We start from the raw sequence: 13,542 nt of genomic DNA, 5'->3' as shown, positions 1-13,542 counted from the left end.
TTTCTGTGAATTAAAACTAGTGACAGTTGAGATTTTACATTTGCTTTCTCAGCTTAGAGTATGGTTGGCGTCCTGGCAGTGCCACCGAGGCACAAACTTCTGGACAACATTGTGTATTTTGAGATATCAAAAAATACCCACATTGAATTAAGAAACATGCATAGTTCAGAAGTTACTCTTGCAGACAGCACATATCTTAAATTTAAATAAGATCAAAGGCTGACTACATTTGAAACGTACATAATAATATTAGGGTGAAACTTTTTTTTTCTCTTTGTGGTGATGCTGTGCCTTATTAAAGCCTAGGGATTGGTTTTCCGCATAAATAGTTTTTCTTTTTCTTCTTTCTTCTGTTTTTAAGCTCTTGTACACAATTACCCCTTTGTGGTAGCATGTGTCAAGTCATGTGGATCCAAAAACTATTTCCACTACTTTATAAATGAAAAATTAAAAATCTCAGAATCTTAAATCCTTCCCCCTTTTCTTGGAGGTAGAGATCCTGATGTTTTCATCAGATCGCCTTTCCCTTCATCTGCTCTATTGTGGAAGTACCTTTTGCCCTAGAATATTTAATTTTATTTTTTTTAAGTAAAAAGTCCATATTACTTCACTATAACTTTACACATGGTTACATGGTTACATCTACAAAAAATTATGAAGTGTTTTTATGCATTACTAACAAAAAGATTTTGTTTGGTGTTTGTTGCATAGCTTTATGACTATAACTGTGCTGTCCAAAATTTCCAAACCTGCCACTTGTCTTTGGACACTTTGCACTCACTTCACTCTGCCCTAATGAAGAAACCTTGAAAACCCCCCAGGGACTTTCTGCTCCCTGGTTGTTCTGGTGCCATTTTCACCCATACCTGTGCCTAAATCCAGTGTGAGTCTAAGATGGTTTGGGGCTGTGTTTTCCTAAAAAATTTACACAAGATACACCAGCTGTGAAAGCTGTTTTGAGCATCTAAATAAGTAAAATATGTATGATTAATATGATTAATAACTGATTAAAACATATTCTGTCACAAATATACCAAGGATCTTTGAGCATTATGGATTAATGAGTTTTGAGAAGCTCTGTGTGTTTAATTGATGCTGCCTTCTAAAAATTCTGAATTATCAGGCCAGAGTATTTAATTGCATATACATTAAAATATATTTAGTCTATTTAGTTAAATGCTTTCTAGGGGAGATAATTAAAACACAGAAGGCAGAGTCTTCTGCTGCTTGGGTAGGGAAGCCTCACTGCTGGCCTGCGACTGGCCATGGATCTTAGAATCCAAAAAATTGTGTAATAGACTGAAAAGGTTGTATTTCTTTATTAGCTGTTCCCCAAAATCCCAGAGGATGTCAAAGTACATTAATTTCCATCACAGCATGGAATCTTTCAGGTCTGAATGGCAGCACACAGCTGCTGTAGGGCTGTGTGTGAATTCTGTTACAGCTCTGTAATCTCTGGGCAAAACAAGGAAGAGTCATTGGCAAGTGAAATGCTCAAAATGAGGAGTTTTATTATTTGAATGATCAACTGTGGTCCCAAAAACATTTTCCAAGGGTTTAGCTGTTTTCAAATGAAAATATTATAAATATATAATAAATGTAGTAATTGACCTTTTTTTGGTGAGTTGTAGCTTTCTTTTTCTAACAAGTCCTTATTGTGTGCAAACTAAATTTGAATATTTAGAAGTACATGCAGAAACGAAAAATCATTCTGTGGTTATTACAAAAATGAATATTTCTTTAGGTCTGGATTATGCTTTTTTGTGACTACATGTGAATGTGTGTAAATAATGATTTTCTGTCAGAGTTTGAAAAAGATGCACTTTGAAGCAGCAAGTGTCCTTAGGTGGGCTGCTGAATGAAAATTACCAGATTCTGGATATTTTCATTACTGTTGTCTCTTACTAATTTCTGAAGGTGCAGGATGATGTGGGGTTATTTTGGTAGTTGTCCCCTCACCGTATATGTAAGAAAAAATAATAAAGGGAAAACCATGACTAATGGATGTTTTCTGTTTAGTTCCAAATCAGTTGAGACCTCTGTTCCTTCTCCAAACATTTATGAAATTGTACACTGAAGCTTCTAGAGAGGTAATGAGTAATGATTGAGGGATGGTTGACCTCTATGCAGTATGCAGATGATGTATTAGGAAGGCACAGGAGCAGCTGCTCATAGTAATTCCCATGGATGTGTTCTGAAGGAAGAATCAGAACCACTTCAGTCCACTCCCATTAATCTCTTAGAAGTGGGGCAAAAGTATTTGCTGATCAACAGTGTCAAACCCTGGAAAGAAATCCAGTAGGATGAATTGCAGAGAATTTTCCTTGCTTCCAGCAGAAGGTCATCCATCAGGGCTCTAAGTCCTGTGTTAGAGGCTTGCCTTAAAATGAAGACTGTCTGACAAGGATCCACATTTCTGTCAGCTGGCAGTTGGCAGTTAGGGCATTTTTGCTGACCTTTTAGCCAATATTTTTTAAAAAAGGGAAGTTAGGCATTAAGCATTTTGTTTCTGAAAGTTATTGAGTTAAGCGGTGGGGTTTTTTTTTCCTTTTACATTGAACCAGTAAACATTTAAATATTTTTGTATCAGTATTAGATTATACGTGGTTCTGAGTTTTCCTGCTGCTGTCTGAACCCTGACTTAGTGATTATCTTGTTGCTTGGTTTCCTGTCACTACTGTTTGTAAACTGAGGGGGATTTCTGGAGATGGTTGTTTAATTTACCCATTTTCTGGAGAGCCATAAGCCTCCCGTGCCTGTTGGATGTTCCCTTTGTGTATCTAGGCATTCCCTCGTGGAAAGAAGCACAACTTTCTAACTTTCAGAGAAAGCAGCCTGGGTGTTCAGGGTTGTGGGGTGGAAAAGTTTGGTGGGCTGTGACTTTGCTCCTTTGTGGAAGAGAAGTCACAGCTCTGCCTTCTTTACTGGCCGTGACAGAGGTCTACAGTTGCTTATGGGACTTTGGGGATATGGTGAGGCCTTTTCTGTTGAATTTCTGTGTAATTCCAAACAGTGTGAACTTTTCAAATCACTTGAGAAGTGCCCCAGATGGTGTGACATTCTGCTTCATGGGAAGATTTGAAAGTATTCCCTGTGCATACTCTCTGGTTAACTATTTCATTGCGTTTGAAATGGGAGAACACCAAAGCCAAGAACTCTGTTGACATTTTGGTGGTGTTTGTTTAACCTCCTAGTGCACAGGCTACATTTGTTGAAAAATATTATTCTTACCTTTGCAAATCATCAGTAATTAATTCCCTTGGAAATATCTACTGCTGCACACAGCCAGCTTGGGAGGCTGCTGACAGATCACAGTTTTACATCAGGTGCTAACAAATTGATTATTAAATTTCATAACTAACTGATTTATGGCAACAATTTAATTTCTGTATCTCTCTAATGTATTCACTTACTGTATTTTCAAATAGTGCAGAGGATTTGGATTGCTTGGTTGCTTCTAATGGTGAATTGTGCACAGCATGTGAGATCTGAATGACTTCCCCAGTGCAAAGGTTAGTGAAGTATCACAGGCTTTGTGAAGTGCACAGAATATTAGCTGCATTTCAGCTCAGGTATTCACATTTAAGATTGGCCTGGCTGATTCTATATGCTTTTAGAGTTTCACTAAGTTGTAGGCACAGTTACCAGCACAGTGAGGATTTTCTGGGATTGCTGGGTGCCCTGCAGTTGGAGCAGCGTCTTCCTGAGGCTCAAGAAGCAGTGACTACCTGAAATACAAGTAGTATATACTACTTTAGGTAGTATATACTTTAAGTAGTATATACTACTCCGCTAAATAACGGAGCAGACCACATTCAGGTCCCAGTGCTCACCTAAATGGCACTGCTATCCCACATTAGCTCCCTTGGTGAGGTGTAAGTCACTGCCTGAAAACATTTTAAGGAGACATAGACAAATTTTCATAACACTCTGCAGGGTCCTAGCTGCAGTGTCTCCAAAAATATCTCATGGATGCCATGGTTGGAGGGAGCACTTGGTCATGTCAATACCAGGAGTAAACACTATGGAAAATTTCCTTTGCTGCTGACATCCCTTGTTGGCCTTTGCCGTGCCTTTGATGTAGACTTACAAACTATTTTAAACTGAGAGGGGATTTTTTTTTTCCTCGGGCTCAGGAGGAAGCCTCATGCAGATTGCAGCAATGTTTTTAATGAACTTGTGAAATCAAGGTCATAGCTCTGCTATCACTTGAAAATACTCCTGTCATAAAGCAAAGCTGCAGTGCCAGATGTGTGGTGTGAATTGTCACGTATCTTAAAAATTTTGTCCCTGCATAATGATACGTTCAGTGACACAGAGCTGTGCACCACTGAGATTAGAATCTGTCATCTGTGGCTGAAATTCATAACTGCACAGTGGCTGTTACCCAGGTAATCTCATTCATTTCCTGGTGTGCAAATGGCCGGGTCACAAAAACTTAGATGACAATTTTCAGTAATTGGACCTTTGTTAGCGGTCTGACGAGAGACACCGATAGCTTAATGGACGTGGATCCAAATCTGAGAGGTGGCTTTTTTCTGAGCTGAAATGAAGCACAACATCCGTGGCTATTCATACAAACCTTTAGGTTTCTTTTCTGTGGATTTATCTAGGAAAAAAAATCCTTTTTTATTTAGCATTTAAAACCACTAGTGCTAATTAAAAATAAAGGAATTCTAAACGGGAAAGTGATATGAAATTTTTACTATGATAACTGTTTAAAATGTTTTTGTATTTATTTTTCTACTTCCTGATAGATTTTTTAATCATGAAATATTGTAAATAATGTTAATTTTACAGTCTCTTAAATCTGAATTAATTTTACTTTGAAAAAAAGAGAAATGGGCTTTGAAAAATACAAATCTCATAAAATGGACAGAAGCATAATTTTATTTCTTTTATAAAATCCAATTAAATGACCTAAAATTTAAAAATTACTAAATTTTATAATTTTACAGTTCTAGAATCTTCTTTTTAATTAATCAAGCTGATAGATTTAGATATAGAGTGTATATTTCCCTTTTGGTAGTTATTGTGTGATTCCTAATAATGAAGAATTTACAGTTTGGATAGGTAGAATATATGAATCCTTTCTGTCTGTGATTTGTTACTTCCTAGTACACATTAAAATTATAAAATAGAAGGATGATCTTTTTAAAAGTGGGGTTTTTTTTTGAAGGAATGGTGATGGTATTTTTGGTATTGCTGGTGCATTAATGTGCTGCAGTTCTCATACAGGAGGCTCTTATACCAAAAATTGCATTTGTGTTGGAGAAACTTGTTCCTTTTTTCCCAGCAGATGTACAAATCTGTAAATTAATTCTTGCTGGAGCTTTTCATAAAGTCTCATAAGAGGTGATGAATCACCCAAAGTTCCATGCCCTCTCAAGCTTCAAGCAGCTTTGTTTTCCTCTTGGCAGATGCGTCTCAAAAGAGGCAAAATGAACTCTGGTTTAAATAATTTTGATAAAAAGTGCCTCAAAAGATCTCTTACCTTCTAAGGAACATGATCCTGCACAACTCAGTGAATATCCTGCTTGTGCTGTGTTGAGTGAGGCTGCAAGGATCAAAGAGCTGCCTTTTTTTGCCATTTGGTTTGAACAGAAACAGAAACTTTGCCTTTGTAAGGACAGTCCCTGTTTATCTTCAGTTTCTTTTGTGGATGCAGTATGTGTGCACAGATATTCTGTGTATGGGTGTCACTGCAAAAAGGCAAATCAGAAATCCAGCACTTCAGATGCTGAGCTCTCAGGGTGCACAGATGTTTCACTCTGCTTCTGGAGCTTTTGGTTAAAATTTTCCAAGCTGGCAAAGGAACAGATAATAGATTGTTAACTTCTCATTGAAGCACACTACACTGGGAACATCCCAACTGGCTGGAAGATGAAATTTATTTTAATAAGAAAATACAGCCTACTCTCCATCCTTCTGCATTTCTTTCAGTATTCAGCTAAGGTGTGTTTGATTCCCCCTGAAATGTTTTTTTTTGAAAACTGAGGTATCAAAATCTGGTGCTTTCAAACATGCCTGAGGGAATATAATTATTTAGGTTTGTTTGACAACCTGGGGCTTCATGTTTCACATAATTTTCCAGAATTCCTTCTGCAGATGCTCAGAGTTGCAGTACACATGTCCTTCAATCATGTGGGGAAAGGTTCTGACTCTGTGTCTATGTGTGTAGGGCTGTGAGGAGGCACTTGAGAAGGACAAAGGGCAAACAGTTATTTTTCCTGACTGTGCTTCATTTATTACCTTCAGAATTAGAGTTATGTTGCATGTTGATTTTGTCTCATGGGATTGCAGTAAAGACATAATGGGATGGAATAGGCTAAACAAATGTGACAGATCTTAATATTCTGGTCTTAGGACATCCCAAGTGTTAGTGCAGGAGTTTTTGGCTGTCATTATTTTGTGTGACTTTTCCAAATTAAATATACCAGGGTGAGGGATGGCAGCTGCAGGCTCTCCAACCTGAGGCTCTCAGCTCAGGTAGAGCTTGCTGAGCTCTGCTGCATCAGGCTCTGACTCAAGGACAAGAACATGCTGTCAGTGCCAAGGTTTGCTCAGAGATGATGCAATCTAGCAAATGCAGATCCATCTGAGGTCTGAGGACCAGAGACTTTGCTGTGTTTCATAAGGGTTTGGAAAAAGACAAGAAAGAACAGAAAGGGCGTTTGTCCTTGATTTTGCCGTGGAGGTTGGGAAGGCTGCAAGGTGCAGTATCCTGAGATTACACTGGAGACCTCAAGGAATTTGAAGTCTTCTGGACCTGTTTTGTGAATGAGAGAGGTATGTGCCAGCCTAGGTTCTTTTCTAGCTTAGTTTGGTAGAATCTTATCCTTTCATTTCAGGTTCCTTTATCATGGCATTTCTATTTAAACTGGGCTAGGTGAGTCCAGTGAGGAAGGATTCTGTTTCAAGGATCTCATATGTATTGTGTACAGATTTTCCACCAAAGAATACAGCTTCTGGAGAATGTTTTATTTTTCCATCTCAGTCTTGCATTTTTTAACAGCATACTTCACCAGCTGCAGAAGGATAAAATGTGTACTTGTGCCCTTTTGCATTGTGTCTTTATTTCTTAATCACTTGTCTCCTACCAATTGTGCAGGTGTCATGTACCCCATTCAAGAAAGAGGTAGGAGTTGCTCCTCCCTCAGGAAAAGTTTCTTTTCTAAATGCTCCAGATGGAGACAGTTTCTCAGTTGGCAATTGGGAAAGCAGTGGCAGTGCTGTGTGGCATTTTGCCTTCTATTCTGTACCCTTTCTCCAAGGGTGTGTCACTGTGGGGCTCAGCTGGACCCTGAGCGGGACTGCTGGAACCACCTGGAATCAGCTCCTTCCCACAGAAAGCAGCCAGCCAAATCCCTCACACTTGCACCCCAGGCATACCTGTGCCCCATTCAAACAGGTGTAAATAATTACACTTATTTAATTGAGATTTCTTTGTCCTCTTCTGATTTTTCCAGGCCCCTCCACATGCTGATCTGCAACGCTGCCGTGTTTGGTGTTCCCTGGTCCCTGACAGAGGATGGCCTGGAGTCCACCTTCCAAGTGAACCACCTGGGACATTTCTATCTTGTCCAGCTTCTGGAAGATGTTCTACGCCAGTCATCTCCTGCCAGGGTTGTTGTGGTGTCCTCTGAGTCCCACAGGTTGGTGAATGTGAACTTTGGTTTTGCTGGAATCTTTAATCCTTAAAACATGAAACGGCTGGGGCAGAACCACAGGAGTTTCTGAAAATGAAGGTCCTTGCTCTCAAGCATTTGCCTTTGAATAATCTTTTTAAAAAGAGAAGCATTACTAATGCCTGTGGATGTTTCTGGATTTGGCTCTGTTGCTGGATGAAGCATGTTCTAGTTTTATAACAGTATGTAGATATTTTTTTGATCATTCTTTGTGTGAATGCAGATTTTCGCTGCGTTTCAGACCACTCATTGATTTTGTGAGGAGATGGAATAATAATTGATTAAATCTGAATGGCATGACCTATATTGATTTGTCATTCAACAACTTCAACATCTTAGCAAGAAGAATGTGCAGATATTTTAGCAGGAGAAACAATGCAATTAAAAACTGCTAGATGAAATCCAGTTGTTTTATAATGAGAAATTAGGGAATTCAATGTAGACATTAGCTGTATAATTGTAAAATGGGAAGTAGTGTAGTTAATACATATTACAAATCTGGCTAGGCCTCTTTTGGTAAATTTTTTAATTAAAATGTTAGATGCTCATCTTTTCTACTGCCAGGAAAATACAGTTGGTAAAAAAGATTTTGATGAGATTTGCCTTGTTTCAGATGTGCTTGTGTTTTTGTGTTAATAACTGAAAAGATGGTTTTGATTTAAATGAAGTTCCTTGTGCAAAATGAATGCCCCAGTTCTGGATTTTACTGAGCACAAACCACTTACTCCTTGCTGATTTAGTTTAAGGACTGCAGGATTAAGCCTATAACATCCAGCTTTAAACATTACTGTTGATTTCTATTTCACTTTTGGTTTTGTGTAGCAGCTCTAGCAAACTAAAAGGAAGAATGTGAGAGTGCCTTTTTTTTTTTCCCCTCCTGTCTTCATATTTCTGAAATGTTTTAGTGACCCAGAATGAAGCTTATTTTTTTTAATCATGTTTCCATAAAATGTAACCCCAGGGACCTGGTAGAGAGAGACCAGCCAAGGGTCGGGCTGAAACCTTTATCACTTCCAAACACAGGGGCTTATGGTATAAATGACACACTGCAGATAGATTTACTTTTACCATTTTAAATTTATGATGGCTGAAATGAAAGGAAGCAATAGAAAATGCCAGTAATAATCCACCCCACTGTTAAAAGACATGAAATGTCTCGTAATTAGGTGGTAACAAAATCTGGACATCCTTATCTTTGCAAATCACACCAGGTTTGTGAAAGCAAGTAGCAGAGTCCTGTTAGGAGTGAGGGCAGCTACTGCAGGGCAGGAGAGATAGCTCTAGAAATAAATCTGCCAACTCCAATCACTTGCCAGATGTGGAGGGCACAATGGGATATGTATAAATGAGCTGTTATTTAATGGGAGATTATGTTGAATTGTCAGCTGCTTGTTCCCCCTTGTAAGTTTGTATCTCTGATAGTATTTTAAATGACATCTTTGTTTTTCACTGTATTAAGTGCTGTGTGTAACCAGGGCTCTCATCTCTGGACATCTTTATCTGTGATTTTGAAAACATTTTGAAAGTGCTCATTGCTAAGTCAGAGAGATCAGCCAAGGTTGACAGAAGCCCATAAGGAAATAAGTAAGAGTCTGTGTTTGACTAAAACAATTAACACAACTAGTAAATTTCCCCTTTTCTAAGGAGTCCAAGTAATGTCTTGCAGCCTATCTTATCACTTGGGCTGATCATTGTAAATAACTGTGCTTTCCCCACCCCCCAGTCTGTTTAATGGGAAGAAGTTTATGTAAGGAGTTAGTTAGGTATTATTAGGTGGTCGTTCTTTCTGACCTACTTGAGAACTCTGAGCCTTAAACCATGTCGTAAACCAGAAGTGTTGGTATCTAATTACTTCCATAAACCTTGACTGGATCTTTTTGCTGGAGTCAAGACCCCCTGTTAGGGGAAAAATTAAGTCCTATGTTTGCAGAAAATGCTATCCTGCACTGCTCCAAGGCAAAATATTTATTTGCCTCTTTGGTTCTTTGTTCATTTCTAGTTACTTCTCTGGATTCAGCACAAATGAATTCTGTTTAAATTAAACTTTTGGGTACTTAAGGCACATCATATTAAAATCAGAATAATAAGTATTTTGACTTCTGTCTTTATTTCTGTGTTGTTAATTTGATTGTACAGCCCTTATTCCTCTGAATTCACTGAGATTGGCTCACATAAGCACACTTGCAGGACTTGACTCAAAATATGCCACCGTGTTTCCTTTATACAGTAACACACAGAGTTCTATTTATGGATTATTTTTGGTGTCATAAGTGGTTACTTGTGGAACGAATATAGGAAATTCCTCCCAGAATAGTCCTCTTAATTTCAGAAATGTATTTTATCTAACTGAAAATTATGAAAGAGAAATTTTGTTGTTGAAATTGAAGGGCTAATTGTGCAAGACACAGAACATCCTGGATTCCTCTTGAGTTCAAATACTGTATTGCTTTTTTCTGAGCATATTATAATTCTGCTCACAGAATGAATGTAGAAATTCCAGCTGATCTCTTCATTTCTGGGCATGAGATGCAAAATTAGTAAAGATATTTTAAAACATTTTTCTAGTGCGTACTATAATTATGTTTATCCCTGTTCTCCCCAGCTGATTCTGAAAACTGAGTATTAAAAAGAGCTTGCTAAATCCTTTTTATTTTTAGTAGCTCCTCTGAATGAAACACAGATCTGTAACTAAATGTAGTATTATTTTCTAATATTAAGATATACCACTAAATTAATAAATGAAATTATAAGAACTGGGAGGAGAAATTCTTTATGGAAATTTCCTTTTCTTCATCTAAATGTCTTTAGAACATTCACTACTTTGTTTCTTTCCTTTTTTTTTTAATAACAAACAGCTGGTGTTTAATGACTCTGTCAGACCCAATTAAAAAACGTCAACTAGTTACTTTGATTTGTGTTCAGCCATGCCATGGGTATACTTAAAAACATTATGCTCTGCCAGAGCTCATTTTGGCTTTGTTTACATTTATCTTTTAAACATATAAGACTATTGATGGCAAGTTACCAAGGTTATAACCCCTTTATATTCATCAATTTTTAATCTAAAAAAGAGCTTAAGAGGCAGTGAGACTCATCCATAGTTACTTGAACACTTAAATGCAAGTGTGTGAGCACTGGATGAAATGATCAGGGGATGGGAAGAAGGGGAAAAGAAAAGATGCTCTGCTTTTAGTGCAGAGTTATTTTATCCTACATTATTTCCTCCAAGCTGATCATGTTTTTATGGATATATGGCAAAATCTGTTTCGGTTTTTTATTTAATTTTAAAATAAAGTGATTTGTAAGTTACATACAATGTCTTTAAACCATCAAAGTGTTTTCTGAGTTGTTTTTGTTTATTGTTTGCTGTTTATAATGAACCAATAATTTTACTGCCATATTATATGGGACTGTTCCTTGGGTCTCAGGCAATTTCCAGTAGATGCTTTCAGCTGCTAAATAAGCTGCTATTTTATGTTGGTTCTGGCCAGGATCTACTCTGTTGTCTACATTTTATATTGTTCTTAATGAGAGTGAAATTAACTCTGGGGCATCTAAGGCATATTTACTGTTTCTCAGATTTACAGAAATTAAAGACTCCTCTGGAAAGCTGGATTTCAGCCTGCTTTCTCCATCCAAGAAGGAATATTGGGCTATGTTGGCCTACAACCGCTCCAAGCTCTGCAATATCCTGTTCTCCAACGAGCTGAACCGGCGCCTCTCTCCCCACGGGGTCACCTCCAACTCAGTCCACCCTGGAAATATGATGTATTCCTCCATTCATCGCAGCTGGTGGCTCTACACTCTGCTCTTCACCTTGGCTCGACCTTTCACCAAGTCCATGGTAAGTGAATGCCTTAAAATATTTTGTGCATCTTCATTTTTTTTTCAAATTGGGGCAGAAGAGTGGTGAAAATCCGGCTGTATCTACCTCTTGCCTTTTATAACCGTGATCCTGGTTTTAATGGCAAAAATCATGCCAAGACAGTGCTCTAGAAGAGGATTCTTCAACCACTCAAGGTTTACTTTGTCAATCTTCTCTTAAGGAACCTTCTAAGAGGGGAGTGCATGACCTTGTTTGCATATATGACTTTCACTGTGATTAAGTACATCCTGTGTCTCAGGTGTGGGATAGTTGGGAGTTATTTCTGTGCTCAGGATATATAAAACATCAAAAAAATTGCTCTGGGTTTTAAATGGAATATGTTGACTGCATTTTTTTATGTAAACAGATGCCCTAGTTAGAAAAGATACTCCAGACATTATTAATGGCTGAGGGAAAGTGCTTTCAGTGGTAAAAGCACCTTCATTCATATTTAAAAAAAAAAAAGCAACAACCCAACAATTTTCTTGATTCTTACAAAGTGCTGAAGACAATGGGTGTTTTCCATTTGTCTCCATTGGAGTTTGGACTGGAACCATGACATAATGAAAGGCTTTGCAGTTCTTCCATTGCCAAGGTTATGAGTCTATTACGTAAGAATTTGCAGCACCTCCAGCACTTGGAGGGCTTACTCTGATCCTTTGAACCTCTGAGCCAATTATTTATAAGGAGTCCAAAGTATTTTTTAGGCAGAGAATGGCATTTACTTCATTGAGAACTGGCTTCCTTTAACCTTAAAGACTGTTTTTCATTCCTTTTTCACTGACCAAGAAGGGTGTTCCCAAAAAGAGGAGCGGGGAGAAGGAGTCTCCCTCGAACATTTGCTTCTATCAATCAGGGAAATGAAAAGATCCATTTATAGTGGGATAAGGTGTTTGGAAAATAGAGGTGTTTAAAAATCTGATTGCGTGTCCATAGAAGAAAAATACTGGATCTTCAGTAAGACCTGTGGAGCAAAAATATAAACGCTCCAGTGCTGACCAGGTGTCAGTCAGGAGAGCCCTCACACCTCCAACCTCTGGCTGCGTTTTGCAGCCTGCACATATGCAAAGCCTATTTATGTCCACAAGATTGATATGTGAGTGCTCTGGCACCTTGGGACAAGTAATAATATCTTTCAGCAGCATGTTTTTTTGACCAGGACCTATAAAACCATGTCTCTGCTGTGTTAGGGATTGTTTGTAAAACAAATTCTTAAGTTCTCCTGAGAATGTGTGAGTGAATGTTATCAAAATCCTGTGAAAAAGATCCAGTCTGTGGATGTTTATGAATTGTTAGTTTTATTTACTCTGACATATTTTTACAAAGGGAACTTTTTGTGTTTGTTGCTCAGGGAATCTTATCCTCTAAGGAACAAAATAAAACACTGATGTTAATTTTGAATTCTTTAAAAGAGTGGATAGATTTTTAAATCGTGTCTATTAATGGGTATCACATATAAGAGACTACAAAGATACCAGCACTGAATAACAGTGCACTCTGGTCCAGCCCAAATCACTTCTGTTAAGTCCTTCATGTTAGAATTTCACTGAGATTATTTGAATGTCATGGTGGAGGATATGGGCTGAGGGTAAGCATCAGTTTTACAACTCATATTCTGATATGAATTACGTTCCCCTGAACTCTATCAATGTTTCAACAGCCAGTAAAACTAGAAAAGTGCCCCTTCCTGGGTATGCAAACAAGCTGAGCTGAAATTCTCATCATCATCAGGGTAAGAGGTTCTATTTTAAGGCTTGTAGAGAGCAAATTATTTGCTGCTGCTTCTTCTTTTTTAGGGATTGTGCTGTTATCAATAGATAATAGACTGGAATAGACTTAGTTGGGGATCTTTTTCTGGGCTTCCTTTCTGTGTTTCTGAGGCAGCTCACCCTGGAGTTCAGATGAGTGTTTTGGCCAGAATGTTGGGAGTGATCTCAAAGCTTTACAGCTGCAGTCCCAAGGTGGTGAGCTGCTCGTCCTCCCTGAGCT

General features: G+C 38.1%; 1 protein-coding gene across 1 annotated transcript in view; it reads left to right on the top strand.

Moving 5' to 3' along the window:
* WWOX (WW domain containing oxidoreductase) overlaps positions 1 to 13,542 on the top strand; it is a 474,870-nt gene that overhangs the window by 97,562 nt on the left and 363,766 nt on the right. The window contains 2 exon segments of the mRNA XM_030956219.1: positions 7,470 to 7,655; positions 11,268 to 11,532. Of these exon segments, the coding sequence (XP_030812079.1) occupies positions 7,470 to 7,655; positions 11,268 to 11,532 (451 nt within the window).

This window comes from Camarhynchus parvulus, chromosome 11 (assembly GCF_901933205.1).
Source record: "Camarhynchus parvulus chromosome 11, STF_HiC, whole genome shotgun sequence".
Classification (NCBI taxonomy): Eukaryota; Metazoa; Chordata; class Aves; order Passeriformes; family Thraupidae; genus Camarhynchus; species Camarhynchus parvulus.
The sequence above is the reverse complement of the archived record's forward strand: the minus strand, read 5'-3'. Positions and strand labels throughout refer to the sequence as shown.